This window comes from Pseudorca crassidens, chromosome 13 (assembly GCF_039906515.1).
Source record: "Pseudorca crassidens isolate mPseCra1 chromosome 13, mPseCra1.hap1, whole genome shotgun sequence".
NCBI classification, from domain to species: domain Eukaryota; kingdom Metazoa; phylum Chordata; class Mammalia; order Artiodactyla; family Delphinidae; genus Pseudorca; species Pseudorca crassidens.
Genome location: NC_090308.1, coordinates 18,682,805 through 18,697,776, shown reverse-complemented (window position 1 = coordinate 18,697,776; position 14,972 = coordinate 18,682,805). Strand labels below are relative to the sequence as shown.

General features: G+C 42.7%; 1 protein-coding gene across 1 annotated transcript in view; it reads left to right on the top strand.

Annotated features, from left to right (window-relative positions):
- Positions 1 to 14,739, top strand: part of GRM1 (glutamate metabotropic receptor 1) — a 402,342-nt gene extending 387,603 nt beyond the window's left edge. Inside the window, exon 11 of the mRNA XM_067701842.1 lies at positions 11,069 to 14,739. Coding sequence (XP_067557943.1) covers positions 11,069 to 11,993 — 925 coding nt within the window. The 3' untranslated portion in view covers positions 11,994 to 14,739. The remainder of the gene's footprint in view (positions 1 to 11,068) is intronic.
- Positions 14,740 to 14,972: the final 233 nt, after the last annotated feature.

Below are 14,972 nucleotides of genomic sequence, written 5' to 3'. Positions count from 1 at the left end.
GGAAAGAGAAGAAAGAAAAGAAAAAAAAGCTTTGCATTTTCAGAAGAAATTGAAGATGAATCTTTCTAACTAAACTTCTGGGGTTTCATTAAATCCACAGTTTCTGCCAAAAGATTCAGCACAGATTTGGGACTTATATTTGACAAGCCCACATATGCTGCATTTTCCCTCCAAGCTTTTACTCTGGCTTGCGGACTCTGGGGTTGGTTGAATATATGGTTCTACGGTTGTTAAAAATACCCCAAAGTCCAGCTCCTTCTCTCAGACTTAATGCAGTTGATAAAATGGCCACTCTGGAATCAGATTTTTCAGGTCTTGACCTGTAACCTTTAATAATCCTCTTCTTTCATAAAAGTAAGATCTGTATGCATAGGTCATTTGCATTTCACTTCAACACAAAGTCAGAGACTAAAGAAATGGAACCATGAAGGAGATGCTGTAATTTTTTCAACTATTTCAATCAATAGTTAAAGGTGGCTTTGGGATTGCTTGGAGTTACTATGTGAAATTTGGCTGTCAATATGGTTGAAACCCCCAAAGCAACCACAGAACTGTCCATAACTGCAAGAGTACTTCCAAGTCAGCTACAGAGACCACAGAGCTTCCTGCCCCAGTCCCCAGGAGACACAAGTGCTGAGCTGTCCCTCATGCCAGACTGTGTGCACCTATGCTAATGTCAGCAGAACAAGTCTCTAAGCTGTCAAGACGTTTCCCCATGGTTTTTATCATCCATCATCTGTACATTCCAGCAGACAGGACCAGCTGTATCAATTGCACGGCCCAGTGCAAAATGAAAACCCGTAGCCCCTGGTTGAAAACAGAGGGAAAAATGTTAAAGGCACTAAAATATAAAGCCCTCTCCTTTCTTCTACCATCTCTCTGTAGACCTGCCATTTTGGTTTCTTATTTGCCATGGAACGCTGTACTCCCTTGCGGGGGATATTTGACGAGCAAGCACGGACCCTGCCAGGCGCAGCAGCTAGCCACTCAGTGACTCCGCACACATGCTCAGGCTGCCAGGTTCCCCTCCAGCCAGTCACTGGGTAGATGCCACGGAGAAACTGAACCAGGCATCTCCCCATTCCAGGTGCCTCCTGCCCCAGCCCATGGTAGAACGGCAACCCTCAAGGGTATCCCAACAACAGTACAGGGACTGGCGAGGTACACACATGGAGGATGAGCAAGAGGCTCGCCCCTGCCGTGTTCCTCACCAAGTGCACAGTGGACCTGCCAGTTCAAGGAGGAGTTGGCCACGGCCATCAGCTGCCTTGAGATGTTATTGGGTATGTGCACCTGATCCTGATCTGATCTGCCCACACCCGTTCCCACAGTTCCCTGGCAGGGGAGGAGGGTGGCAGTGATCATTGGTCAGGGGTGGGTAGTGGGAGGCTGGATGGGCTCTGGCCCCCAAGGGGGGTGGGGGGGGTGCAAGGAACAAGAAACTGAAAACCTGTCCAGAGAGGCAGTATCATGCTTGAGGTGAGGCTCTAAACCCCCAGTGCATGCTCCGTTTCCACATGGAACATCACTTACAAAACACAAATTAAGTGATAAAATGATTACAAGTATCAAAAGGATGACCACAGAGCACTAAACCTTGAATACAGGGCCCTTCTGATAAGGGACCCACCGTGTGTCTGTATTGGTCATGGGGACAGGAAGCCAGCCCTGCCAGGGTCCTGGCTTCCCAGCACCACTGGACCAGGCCACATACAGACATTATCTAAAGGAGAATTAATTGGAGGATTCAAGGGGATGCAGGCAGTTTAGCAAGGCAAAGCCAAATGCTTTGAGTGTATTTTCTGCCTTCTTTCATGAGAAATGAAGTTGCTTTAACATTAGTTTACAGGTGAAATGCCCTTTTCTACCAGTAACTTCATTATATATTCAAACATCATATTTTTATTCCTGGGCATCTACTACTAATGTTTTCATTGTTTTCATGATCTTTGTAATTTCAGGTGGGCATATTAAATGTCATATTGCTTTGCCTCATTCAGTAACAAACATCTCTTTGTCTAATTTTCTTAAGTAAATTGATTATTGTAGTGGTAATAAAATTATACCAAGGTGTTTCAAGTTCTTAACTCTGGATGAGGACTTCAGATTGTTCTGGGTAGATCATGTACTTTCAAATGGCTTATTGAATGGTCCAAACTTGATGGAAATATACATATTGATCGATTTTATTTTTTCTCCTTCACCTTCAACTGTGCTATGAAAAATCTTTTTTCTCACCTTCTGCATTCATACTAGATTCCTTGCTTTCAGGTATTAAAAAGATATTCCACTGTATTCTTGTTTCAAACCTCAGACTCACATCTCTCCTTCCCAGAACAATGTCAGGCTTCAACCTGAAAGACTTGGACTAGGAAGGGACGTGGTCTGCTCCTGAAATATCTCTGCCTCTTCCCTCTTCTGAATTTCCCTTTTTCTGCTTGCTTTGATGGGAAAAAGAGATAGGAGAGTTGACAAAGGTCTTTGACTTGCCTGGAGCTGTTGTGGTCCTCTTCTGATTAACATTGGATAATTGTCACCAGGATCTTGGGGTAGGTGGCCCAAGGATGATTGATAGAACATTTGTGAGTTTCTAGAAAGCCCTATAGGGGCTTCATGACTGTGACCTTATCCACACCACTCACAGCACCTGCTGACGGTTCATCTTTAGCATCTTGTTCCTCAAATTCTCTTCTATGATTGGCTGCCCTCTTATGTGGAGTGTCACTAAGATGACTTTATCCCACCACCTAATAAAGTGGGAAACTCATGTGTCCTTAACTTGTGTGAAACCCACATATCCTCACTCCAACAGATGCTGGAAAGGCCACTTGCACATGGCCACCTGCACATGGCCGCCCCATCATCCTGGTCATGTCAAGTCAGGGCTCTTCTCCCCTTACCACACACACACTCTGTGCTGTACAAGGAGACATCCAACCAGGGAATGAGATGACGTTCTCCCCTGGTGGGAGGCTTGCCCAATCTCTTGCCACTTCCCTTCTTTCCACCACAACATACATTCCATCTTATGAGGGCCAAGAGATACATGTGACTTTATGGTAAGTGACAGCACTGCTTTTATGATAACATAATATAGAGTAAAATTAGCACTACAAGTCACAGTGTAAGACATAAACCCATGAGCATCCCTTAAGAGGGATGGTGGGTGGGAAGATTTAGGTGGAGTCCGCTGCCTCCAAGAATAAAGGAGAGTGTCAAGAGTGGAGGGAAGAGAGCCAATTTGGGATAGACACATACACACAGCTGAGAAAGCATCTGCCGCTTGGGAAGAGACAGTCCCACAAGGTAAAAGAAAGAATGCACTCCACTGATGTGACTTTCAGAATTGGGCCTGGCAGTAAGAAACAGCTGGGCAACACAAGGAAGATCCAGGATGTGCAGGTGCAGGTTACGTGGAGAAAGGCTCAGGAGCCAAGCTAGGCCCTACCCCAGCCCTGGCACCGCCCAAGTGGTGTGGTCGCCATCTCTAGTTACATGTATAACCGCTCACTCACTGGGTATCTTTTTCTTTTCCATCTTCAGGAAGAGGCAGCCAGAATTCTCGCCCACCAGACAGTGTCCGTCGGCACATGTGCAGCTTTGAAAACCCACACACTGCAGTGAATGTGTAAGAGAAGCTGCATGGAAAAAATAGTGGTTTGCCCCTTGCTTTCTCTCTCCTGGGTTTTCCTACTTTCTAACCTGGAAACAGATGTGGTGCATGCCATCAAGAACGAGGAACCATTTACGTGCCATGGTTTGCACGACTGCCTTAATTTGATCGTCCATTGTTCTTAAAAGGACACTGTCAAGCTGTTAGTCTTTTTGCTTTTTTATGTTTTGATGCAAGAGGCAACATTTTTTTCCCATTCTAGAGATTCACTTTTGTTTGTGACTCCCACTCACAAACTTGAAAGTGAATTTCCCCCTTCACAAATTTGTTAGCTTCTCCGTGGCAAACAGAGCTCTTTCTTTTGTTTTCTTTCTTTGCCTTTTTTTTTTTTTGCTGCTACACAAATATCTGATATGATCCTGTCTGCATTAAGGTAAAAGCCATGATTTGAACTTATGGAAGGATTCCATAATGTCAGTTTGATGAGGTGGACACCAGCCTTTGCTGGGTGCCTCCTATGCCCTGGGGAGCACAAAGCAAAAGTTCTGTGAGTCCCACAAAAAGTGAGTTTTGCAAAAACAAATAAACAAACAAACAAAAAGGAAAGTAGCTATTTTCCCAGAACTTTAGTGCTTTTATCAGATTTTCTCCATCTGATAAAACCGGTGCATGTTTGGTCCAATTTTTGACCTTTAGATCTTGACAGTGTCTCTTTAAGTCAACAAAAGAACATAGACCATGTTCAATTCATTGTGCACGGAGTCTGTGGTCATTTTCAGCTGTTCCTTTACAGCCCTTCAAACTCCTGGGAGAGTCAAAGGTACACATTCCTGCAGCAGGAGGGAGCTCACTGATGAGGTGTCTGTGGCTTCAATAGCTCTTCAGATGAGAAGAGCCCAATTTGTTCAAATGTTTGCTACTGAACCTGGCTGTGGAGCCTGGTGAAAGGGGCCCTAGCATCTCTTCTCTTCACTCAGTGGAGTGCATTGGGAAGTCGTGTTCTGACATTCCCTGGAAAGGCCCCAGTAGAAAGTGTGTGGTCTCAGTCAAATCGTACTGACTCTTGGAGGGAAAAATAAGTGGTGGCTGGGAGGACTCTGCACATCTAGATCAGAGCCACTCTAGTCTGCTTGGATGCATTCTCTGTAATTCTCCCGAGTCAAAAAGCATTGAGTGTTTCTTGCACCCAGGGTTGAGTCTGACCAAGAACACAGGAAGGACATCCTGATTATGACAGCTGCTGGCTGCCTGTCAAAAGGGATTGATGGGACTAGTAGATGTGCTTGTCGTGTCATGACAGCAGGGCCAGAGAGAGAAGAGAGTCACTTAACATTTCATGACTTAAAGGTGAGTGCCTAAAAGCAAAAACAAAGGCTGAATGTGGGTCCATCATTGGTAGGTAACAAAAAATAATGCAACAGTCAGCAAAGCTAACAGGTTGGTTGTAAAGAACTTTTGAAATGAGATCTACTCAAGCTTTCTGGAGATAGTAAAGGATCAGGAGAAGATTGGTAGCTTCCAAGCTGTGCACCATAGACTGAGACTGACTATTTTTAGCCTTGGTTGTTCCTGTGGGGGGAAAAAAAAAGTATGTTCTTTTTGTGACCTTCGGTTTCCACAGCTTTTGTGAACAAGCAAGGCAAAGGGACTAGTGATAGAAATAAAGCTGCCTACTGGATCATTATGGTCTGCCTAGATCTCTCCTGCCTCTGAGGAGTAATCCCTGCAGGGCAATGCAACTGCCCTGTATTTCCAGGGAAAATGTGAGGACTCAAGTATTGCTGAAGAGCATCCAAAGACTTGCTATTAAAATTATAGGTCTGGGGGCTTCCCTGGTGGCGCAGTGGTTGAGAGTCCGCCTGCCGATGCAGGGGACGGGGGTTCATGCCCTGGCACAGGAGGATCCCACGTGCCGCGGAGCGGCTGGGCCCGTGAGCCATGGCCGCTGAGCCTGCGCGTCCGGAGCCTGTGCTCCGCAACGGGAGAAGCCACAACAGTGAGAGGCCCGCATACTGCCAAAAAAAAAAAAAAAAAATTATAGGTCTGGAAGCATGGAGCATAGAAAAAAATGATAATGCTTGACCTGAACTTTCTTCAAAAGGAACATAATTAGGTTCATCTATACCTCCTGGAGGAATATAATTACACCCGGTATACCTCTGCTAAAACAATGCTGCTGTACCAACATGATGTCATAAATAAACTTTGGCACCAGAATTTCTTTCCTCAGCCAGCAATCATCATTAGGTTGAGCCGAAGGCCATTCAAAATGTACTTAGAAAAAGTTTAGTAACCATCAGAATTCTACTCTTTAGTTTGAAATAGATTTGTCAATTTTCTCAAGACAGCAGACCCTACACCCGGACACAGTTTATGGGCTCTTACATACTTTATTGATGAGGTAATTTCATTTGTGGATGTCTTTTTCTTTATTAATTCATTGGAGAAAGCACAAGGCTTAATAAAGGCAAACTGATTTTCTTTATGTTGTCTTTTATCCTGAATCATATAACTTTAGGATATTCAATGTGATTGATCTAAAGATTCTAAAAGGAGGACTGTATATTTAGACTTTGTGATATTGTATATTTCAGCAAGCCAAATGGTTTTCTGATTAGCTTATGATGAGGTTAGAATCAAAGAGGAGAGGGATAAAATTCACAATGCCATTTAAGATTTAATATCAGAAACTACCATGTTCTCATGATATCGAAAAGCGTTTGTCTTCACCAACACATTCAGAGATTCTCTACCTTATAAGACGTGGTGATTCAGTAAGGTGAGAAATTTTAAATATGTTCAGATAAGCTTCCAAAGATATATAGATATATATATACTGAATATATATATATATATATGTATATATATACACACACAGAATATATACTAAATATGCATATTTTTTCTGGAAAGCTTTCAAGAAGGGAAACTGGAGTCAGTGGGAGTTCTTTGTGTTGAAGACTAACTTGGGGTTGCCTGGGAAAACAGGGGTCTGACTCAAATGGTTTCAAATAGTCCTATGCCTGATGTGCTACAAGAATCACTGTTCAAACTGCATTCTGGTACCAGCTTGCTGAAACAGGTGGAGGTGAGATACCGGAACAGGGCAGCTCTGGCATCCCATCTGAAGTGTCTCAGGGCAACGCCACCTCCTCCTTGAAAGGCCAGATGTCCCAGTCATAGCTGCAGGGCCACAGCAGAACTGTCTGCAAGCCTGCGGCTATAGCTTGTTTACTTGGTGAGCCATTCTCTCCACGCTGTGACCCAATGGCATTTCCTGTTTCTATTTTCATTTTCAAAGAAAACAAATGCTACCCTCCTCAGATTCCAAGGAGTGAGACTTCCCTCCTCTTGGGAAGGTCTTGCCTTGTCTGGGCTCTCTGGATGCCATCCTTACAGTCTGTTGTGCAGCTATTAAGCCTAGTGGCAAAGACTTGCATTGGACATAATGGAGACCGGTGTTGTGCAAGCTTCCCCCTCAGGCAGCTTGTGCAGGATGCGTCCCTCCTGATCTCAAACATCCACCCACTGTTATTCCCATTTTAGACATCTCTGGAGCAGAGAGCAGTGTACTCTGCAGATGTAACTAGGACTTACCGAAACAAATAAAACAGACAGGATCACTCTGAATGCCAAAGGTAAACTAATCTGAAAAAAAAAAAGATACACTAATCTGTTTACACCACCCACTTCCAACTCTTCTCTAAAGTGCTGTAAATATTGGGTTTTCTGTTTGGGGGGATTGTGATACTTATCTAAGGAAAGAAAAACCAAAGCGAGATCCCAAGCCTGCTGGAGCTGGAGCTGGAGCCGCTGCCCTCCCCCCACTTAGCTCTACAGGACTCTCAGCACGCATCATCCTCCATGTCTCTAGCCCCTCCTAGGCCTCACAGCGATTTCCTCCAATCACTGCAATATCAGCAAATATATTTAGCCACTCGAGGTATTTACTCCAAACACTACTGCATTTGATCTTCAAATATAAGATTGTTCCGTCTGATGTCTGTCTTTTGAAGTCAGAGCAAGAAAGGTCGGGTGCTTTGTGACAATTCTGTGGTGTTTCTAAACCAGGTTGCTTTTCCTAAGATTAGGGAACCAAGTAAAATTAAATAATAGAATGAAGAAGCTGATGGCTGGAACACAATGTATTAAAGTTATCCGGGTTTCAATAAAAGTCTTATTTCATAATAATATTGCATCTTTATAACACATTTATTCCTTTTTGCTGCCCCATATTTTATAAATTTTTCTCTTCTTAATATCACAGCAATGGGTTCTCCACCTTTTCAAATAGGATAATCACTTTCACACGAAAATGGTTATTAAACCTTCACCTGAATCTGTGACAGTAATTGTACCTTTATTAGTGCCCACTTGAACACAAAACATGAAAAAAGGCTTCTCAGAACTTAGTTACACTTGTATCTAGAAGTACCATTTGTCATAACAGCATTTTGCATTTAAAAATAGCAGCCCATAATCTACAAAAACATAATATTGATTCAGCCTAAAAACAATGCTCTAATATACATGTAGATTCATGGACCATTCAAGCTGTCTGTGAACCATAGGTTAAAAATAACTAATCTAGAAAGACCAAAGTTTATACCCTGTGATGCAGTTTCTATGAGATAGTGCCTTTCCTCCACTCTGGTTTTTAGGAAGCAATTTATTTTGTCCTTGGAAAAAAAAAGGTTAATCTAATTTTCTTAATCTGATAAATTCCCTAGGGCATTATAACTGTTTCCTAATTAAACAGCACTTTACAGAAAATCTAGAGCAAGACTCTGAGGGGAATGAAAGCTGCTAATTTTGACAGCCAGGGTGAAAATCTTCCATCACAAGAATAAAATTGCTATTGGATTAAATAGAACTAAATTGTGATCATATCTGTCTGCAAGATGATTAATAATGCCTTTTACATGATTGAAAAAGAGGCTCATATAGGACCCCTGGACAAGGTGGAAAACTACCCATGTGAGGGAGCCAGAGAGTGAACTAAGTCCCAGCAATACAAGGTTACCTTTTTTGCTGGCATATATGGAGACTGGGCCATGTTTCTTTTGGATATCTAAGCCTACTGATTGAATTAGGTCAGACTAGCTCTCAAGGGAATTGGTTTTTAAAACACACACACACACACACACACACACACACCCCTAAATGACACAAGCAGCCTTTTAGTTTAGTGATTTTCTTAATGAGCATGGAGAGGCAAGCATCTGGAGAAGGAAAAAGTGTTTCCATTGCAATTGAAAGGGATGCAAAGCATTGCGGTTGGAAATTACACTAAAGCATATTTATGCAAGGCGAGAGGCAACTGGGCAGCCTTATACTTTCTGGAAGAGGCATATTAAATGCATAAGGAGAGAAAAAGTTTGAGTAGAGTGAGAGATGGAGGAAACTGAGAAAGGTGAAAGTGGGAGGCGAGCTTGCCTAGAATTTCAAACTCAGAAGAGGAGCTGTGGGTTCTGGTCTTGCCTTTGGTTGGTTGATGCTCTTGCCAGGACACCACCGGCTCATTCTTTAGTTTGCTCACCTCAGGAGAGAGTCAGCTATTCTAACAAGAGAGTGTAGAGGTTGATAAGTCAGTAATTTCACATTTATAAGCAGATATATATTCTTAGAGAATATATTAAGCATACGTTTGAGTGAAATATTAATTTTGATATAGTATTTTGGAGATGAGATTTTTCTTGGACTATTAAAAATACAGCATAGATTATCAGATATATGGAGGAACTGCCTTCTTCCCAAATAATGAGAAAATTTTACCTGTTATATCTATTTTAAAACTTTTATATCCAGAATTTTCTATAATTGATATCAGACTTTCAACACAAATCTGTATTTATTTGACTCACTTCACTTTCAGGATTATAAAATTTGAAATGTCGAAACACTACCTTCATCATAAATGTGGAACTCACATATAACTTTTGAAGTAGTCATTCTTGTATTTTCAAAATGATTAAATAAACCATTATGCTAACTATTGATCATTTCCTACATTTTTCCAAACAAAAGAATCTGATATGAAATAGTCTATTTCACATATCCACCTAAGAAACAAATACTCATTTTCCCTCTTCCTTTTAATGCCAAAAATGTGTCATTATTGTGCTACTTTCTCTGTTGTTTTCATGGACACAAAGAAAAAGCAAACTCCTGAAAAAAAATAAAAGAAGAAAAAAATGATTTCCCTATTTAAGTATTAACACTATTTTTATTAATAGTATGCTATGTTAAAGTACCACTATCTGCTAAAAATTATACAGAAAATAAACTGAGTCCGAAAGTAAGACCAGAATTATTAGAACAGACAGAATAGAATTTGTAGTATATGCGCCCAGTACATCTCATTTTTTTTTTCCTTCAGAGATATATTCTATTTGGTTGGTTTTATGGGGATCCCATGAAAATGAAAATTGGTAAGTGTGGAGGATGGCTGGTGCCCTAAGACTTTTCTTCACCAATGCTCAATGAGGAAAAGGCCCCAGAGAAGTCTGGTCTCAGTAACTTCTGCTTTGTCTGAATCTTAATTTTGTCACATTTGCAACAAACTATGCGAGAAGACTAAAGCAGGATATGGGTATGTGTATTTTTCTGGGCCTTCCAGTTCTGTCTCTTTCAAACACACCTCATTAAATGCTGTCAGTGTGAAAATCCCAAACTAGCTGCTATGTGAATTGTGATCCACTGTCTGTGTCAGGAATAATACTTTGAAATAAAAAGAAAGCTGAAAGTTAGGAAACTCTTAAGTGAAGCATGGCTCTGGGTTTTTCTGTCATCTCCTTTTTTTCTCTTCTGTACAGATGCCATGGGCATAATCATGCCACCCCTGTTAACACAGGAAATACCTGCATATCAGAATGGGCAACTGAGAGGATGTATTTTATAACTTCACAGGACAATGAGAGTAGCCTTATCCATGTGTTTTAATTTGTTCCAGGGACTAAGAAAGGGAGGCAATAGCTATGGTCATTATGCTCTGTTGTCCATGTGTAACTAAGATTTTACTTTTAATTTGTTTCCTCCATCAATTTTGGAATCTTTCAAAGGCTTGTACCGAGCAACAATTTTATCATTGCCTTAGAGTGTGTGTGTATGTGTGTGGGTGTGTGTGTAATTGCTGTGAAATCATAGACCTAAATGAAAAGAGCTGCTTCTACAACAAGCTGGCTCTTCTCCCCTACAACTTTTCTCAAGGTCAAAATGTCCTACCTTGTCTTGAGGTGGATGGAATCCCAGGTTGCTTCAGAGGCAACCTGTGGTCACTGCAGATTTTGGTGTTGGATGTATAATAAGGAGAGGGTAGGGGTGTGGAGGACAAGCATACATACCGTCGAGGGGGGAGTCAGATTGCTTTGAGCTGGGCTAACAAATGTTTTATATGTATGTCACCCTGTGTGCATGATATATCTGCAAATAAACCCATCTCTATTTTATTCATAGTTTTAATGGCAAGTCTGTGTCATGGTCTGAACCAGGTGGAAGACAGGTGCCCAAGGGACAGCACATGTGGCACCGCCTCTCTGTGCACGTGAAGACCAACGAGACGGCCTGCAACCAAACAGCCGTCATCAAACCCCTCACTAAAAGTTACCAAGGCTCCGGCAAGAGCCTGACCTTTTCCGATACCAGCACCAAGACCCTTTACAGCGTGGAGGAGGAGGGTGCCCGGCCGATCGGCTTCAGCCCGCCCAGCAGTCCTTCTATGGTGGTGCACCGACGCGTGCCGACCGCGGTGGTGAGCACCCCGCCTCTGCCGCCCCGCCTGACCGCAGAGGAGACCCCCCTCTTCCTGGCCGACCCGGCCGTCCCCAGGGGCTTGCCCCCTCCCCTCCAGCAGCCGCCGCCGCCGCCGCCAGCGCAGAAATCCCTCTTGGACCAGCTGCAGGGAGTGGTCAACAATTTCAGCACCGGGATCCCGGATTTCAACTCGGTGCTCGCAGTCCCCGGGGCTCCGGGGAACGGGGTGCGGCCCCTCTTCCCGCCCCCGGCGCCGCCGCAGCACCTGCAGATGCTGCCGCTGCAGCTGAGCACCTTCGGAGAGGAGCCCGTCTCCCCGTCGGCCGACGACGACGACGAGGACGACAGCGAGAGGTTCAGGCTCCTGCAGGAGTACTTGTACGAGCGGGAAGGGAACACGGAGGAAGACGACCTGGGGGAGGAGGGAGAGGAGCTGCGGGCGGCCAGCAAACCAACTCCGGAGGACTCGCCGGCCCTGACGCCTCCTTCCCCCTTCCGCGACTCGGCGGCCTCGGGCAGCTCGGCGCCCAGCTCCCCCGTGTCCGAGTCGGTGCTCTGCACCCCTCCCAACGCGACCTACGCCTCTGTCATCCTGAGGGACTATAAGCAAAGCTCTTCCACCCTGTAGGGAGGGGGTGTCCACAGGGGAAAGCAGGAGGGGTCAGGGGGCACCAGCACCTCCGGAGACTTGCAGAAGGCTGGGGGAGACGCGGAGGCTGGAGGTGAAGTCGGGGGCAGGGAAGAGATCGCGGCTGCCGTCTTAGCAAGGCCAGCGCGAGAGACACGGGACTCTGCCAGCAAAAAGCGATCCAGGCGAAGATTCTGATTCTTGAATTACTCAAAAGCCTTCTCTGGGAAGAAAGGGAATTCTGACAAAGCACAATCCCATATAGTATGTAACTTTAATCGCAAGAATGAACAAAATCAACCAACATAATCTCTTCGGACCATTGTGCATAGATATACATGCCCACACCCTTGGCCCGTGTGGAAGGGGACAGCCCGGGAGGACCGCCCAGTTGAATCATTAGCTCGTTGTCATGGTATTCCCAGCGAGCATGGTGGAGTCAGACAGAGCAGGTGGGTGAAGGAGGGGCAGGCGTGGAACCGCCCGGAGAACAGTGATGGACAGCAGCTCATTTCTCTCAAGCCCTTCTCCCTACTGGGCCCACAGACCCCTGGTCTTCGGGACACTCGGGAACTGGCCCCAAAAGGGGCCTCTGCTCGCCGACTGCACCCCATCCAGTGCCAGCCTTGCTGTCACACTTGGAGAAAGGTGTGTGGATACCTTGCTGCTTTGTGATTTCCCTCTATTTAGAAAATAGGAATAAGAGCAAAATTATCACCAAAAAACATTTCATCAGGAGTGCTAAGGGAGGGCGGAATGAGAAGCAAGACAGTGCATAAGCTTGGGGCTTTGAACAAAATCAGTCAGCAAAAATCAGCTTCCCATATCTGATGCTCGCTTACTGGTGATTTCAGAAGTCCAGACAAGAGATTGTTTTGAGAGTGGCAGAAGACTTTTTGTGGATTTACTTGTGTGCCAAGGGGGGCTCTCCTTTGCCCTTACATTAAAGAGAACAAACCATGTGGCAAAATTGTTACCTTCCATTTACTGTAGCAAATAATACTTACCAGTTGAACTTCTAAGATGCAGTATGTGTATTTGGTGCCATTGTTTCTATGTGCTACAGAAACAAATCCATCTTTGAACTCAATGGTGTACTCATAGCAACTATTATTGGTTTAAATGACAAATAATTCTTTCTGTCACTGAAGTCCCTGTAACTAGCAAGTGAATGTGTTCTGTGTCCTTATATACCTGTGATGATGAAATTTGTGCAAAGTAATGTCAATCTAACTGCAACGAGAAGATTGTCTTCCGATATAGTGTAGATATATTTATGTTCCAAATAACATTTTATATACCATTGCCGTCGGTATTTACAGGAGCTCTTTGAAGGTTTGACTGCTTTGGTCCAATGTTTTTCATATGCTGCTCAGATAGTCCCTCTTCTAAGAGGGAACTTATTTTTCAGATATTTTATGATGTGGAAATATGTTATTAATGAAGAGTTTTGAAAATTTGTTATACTAAAAGTTCGCAGAAACTGTGGGTAACAATAAAAAGGTACGTTTTATAAACTTGCACACATCATTATTAAAACATAAGATTGAAATGGCAGTATTTACATTATTTCAGGTTTCTTTAGTGTTTGTTTGTTTTCTTAATTTTCCACAGCTTCTTAAGCTTTATGTGCTTAAAGCATATACTAACTTCTAAGTCTGGTCATGATTTCCCAAATTATTTATTCATCGCTTTTTGATCTCTTTTAATTTTTATTTCCACGTTCTTTTATTCCTATATTTTCACTCATAACTTGTCTTTTTATTTTTGTTATTTGCGGTGTATACTATCCACATACATGTAATCCAGTTGTTTCGTTTTTGCTCCCCCTTTTTCTCCCCAATAAAAGAGATTTTTCTTGCTGTTTTGATTTCTTGTATTACTTGGGAATGAATCTTATCCCCTTAAGTATCTTTGTTTATGCTTTATATTCAGTCGTGTTTAATATGCTTCCTTCATGTTGAAGCTGCTGATTTCTCAGCCAAAATGTATCTTAGACTCTTTAAATACTCACTGCATCATTTGTTCAGAATTTAACATCCACTCCAATGTTTGAGGCTCATATTTCTTATGTCTTCCCATATTCTACTGCCAAGTTTACTCAGTTTTATATCAAGAATAGACTGCCTTTCCTTTTAAAAAATTACTTTATTACACCTTTGGTAGAAAGACCTCATGACTGAAACATGGATTTCAGTTCCATATTTTCACTGTCATGAAGCAGAATGAGGAAAATGGATGGTTCCAATGTTTAATATATGGTCTACTAATTGGCAAACTAGCAAGGGAAAGTATACTATCTATTATTAGTGAAACAGGTTTTTTATCTTAATGCCACTGACATATGTTCTTAAGATCAGGACTTGTGCATTCAGATACTTTTAAAGTAAGACTAGATCAGGAAAACTGCTTCTACTATTCAAATACTATGTCAGTTTGTCCTGAGGTTTTAGTCTGAGACATTTGGTGAACACATTCAACGCCAGTCACATTATTACTCTGAATGCCTACTATTATCATGATTAAAAGTTTTCCTGAATACAGTAGAGTACTAGCTCTTAAATTATCATTGTTCAAAATTGGAAATGTACACATACATACCCTATAAGAAAAGGACAGAAACTTTCCACCTTAATGTATGTGCTTATACAAATTGTATAGCTCTCGTAAAAGTGTTTTCCTTTGGCTTGTTACTGTCTGTTGTCAAATATCTTGATACTGCTGTATAATAAACATTTTCTATTTATTAAATGTGTATGTTCCCTCTCTCTACTTTGTAAGAGTGACAATAATAGAAACAGACTGACTGGTATAAGAAATAATTTCAATGTTTTGTTTGCTCAGCACGTGTCTTCTAGGTGAAAGCTGGAGATGACCGCACAAAGTCTACCGACCAGGTAGGTGACCAAGTAGAGGATAATTTGAGCATGAGCAAGGCTGTATCTCTAACTGTAACGTTTAAAATGAAATCCAGAATTT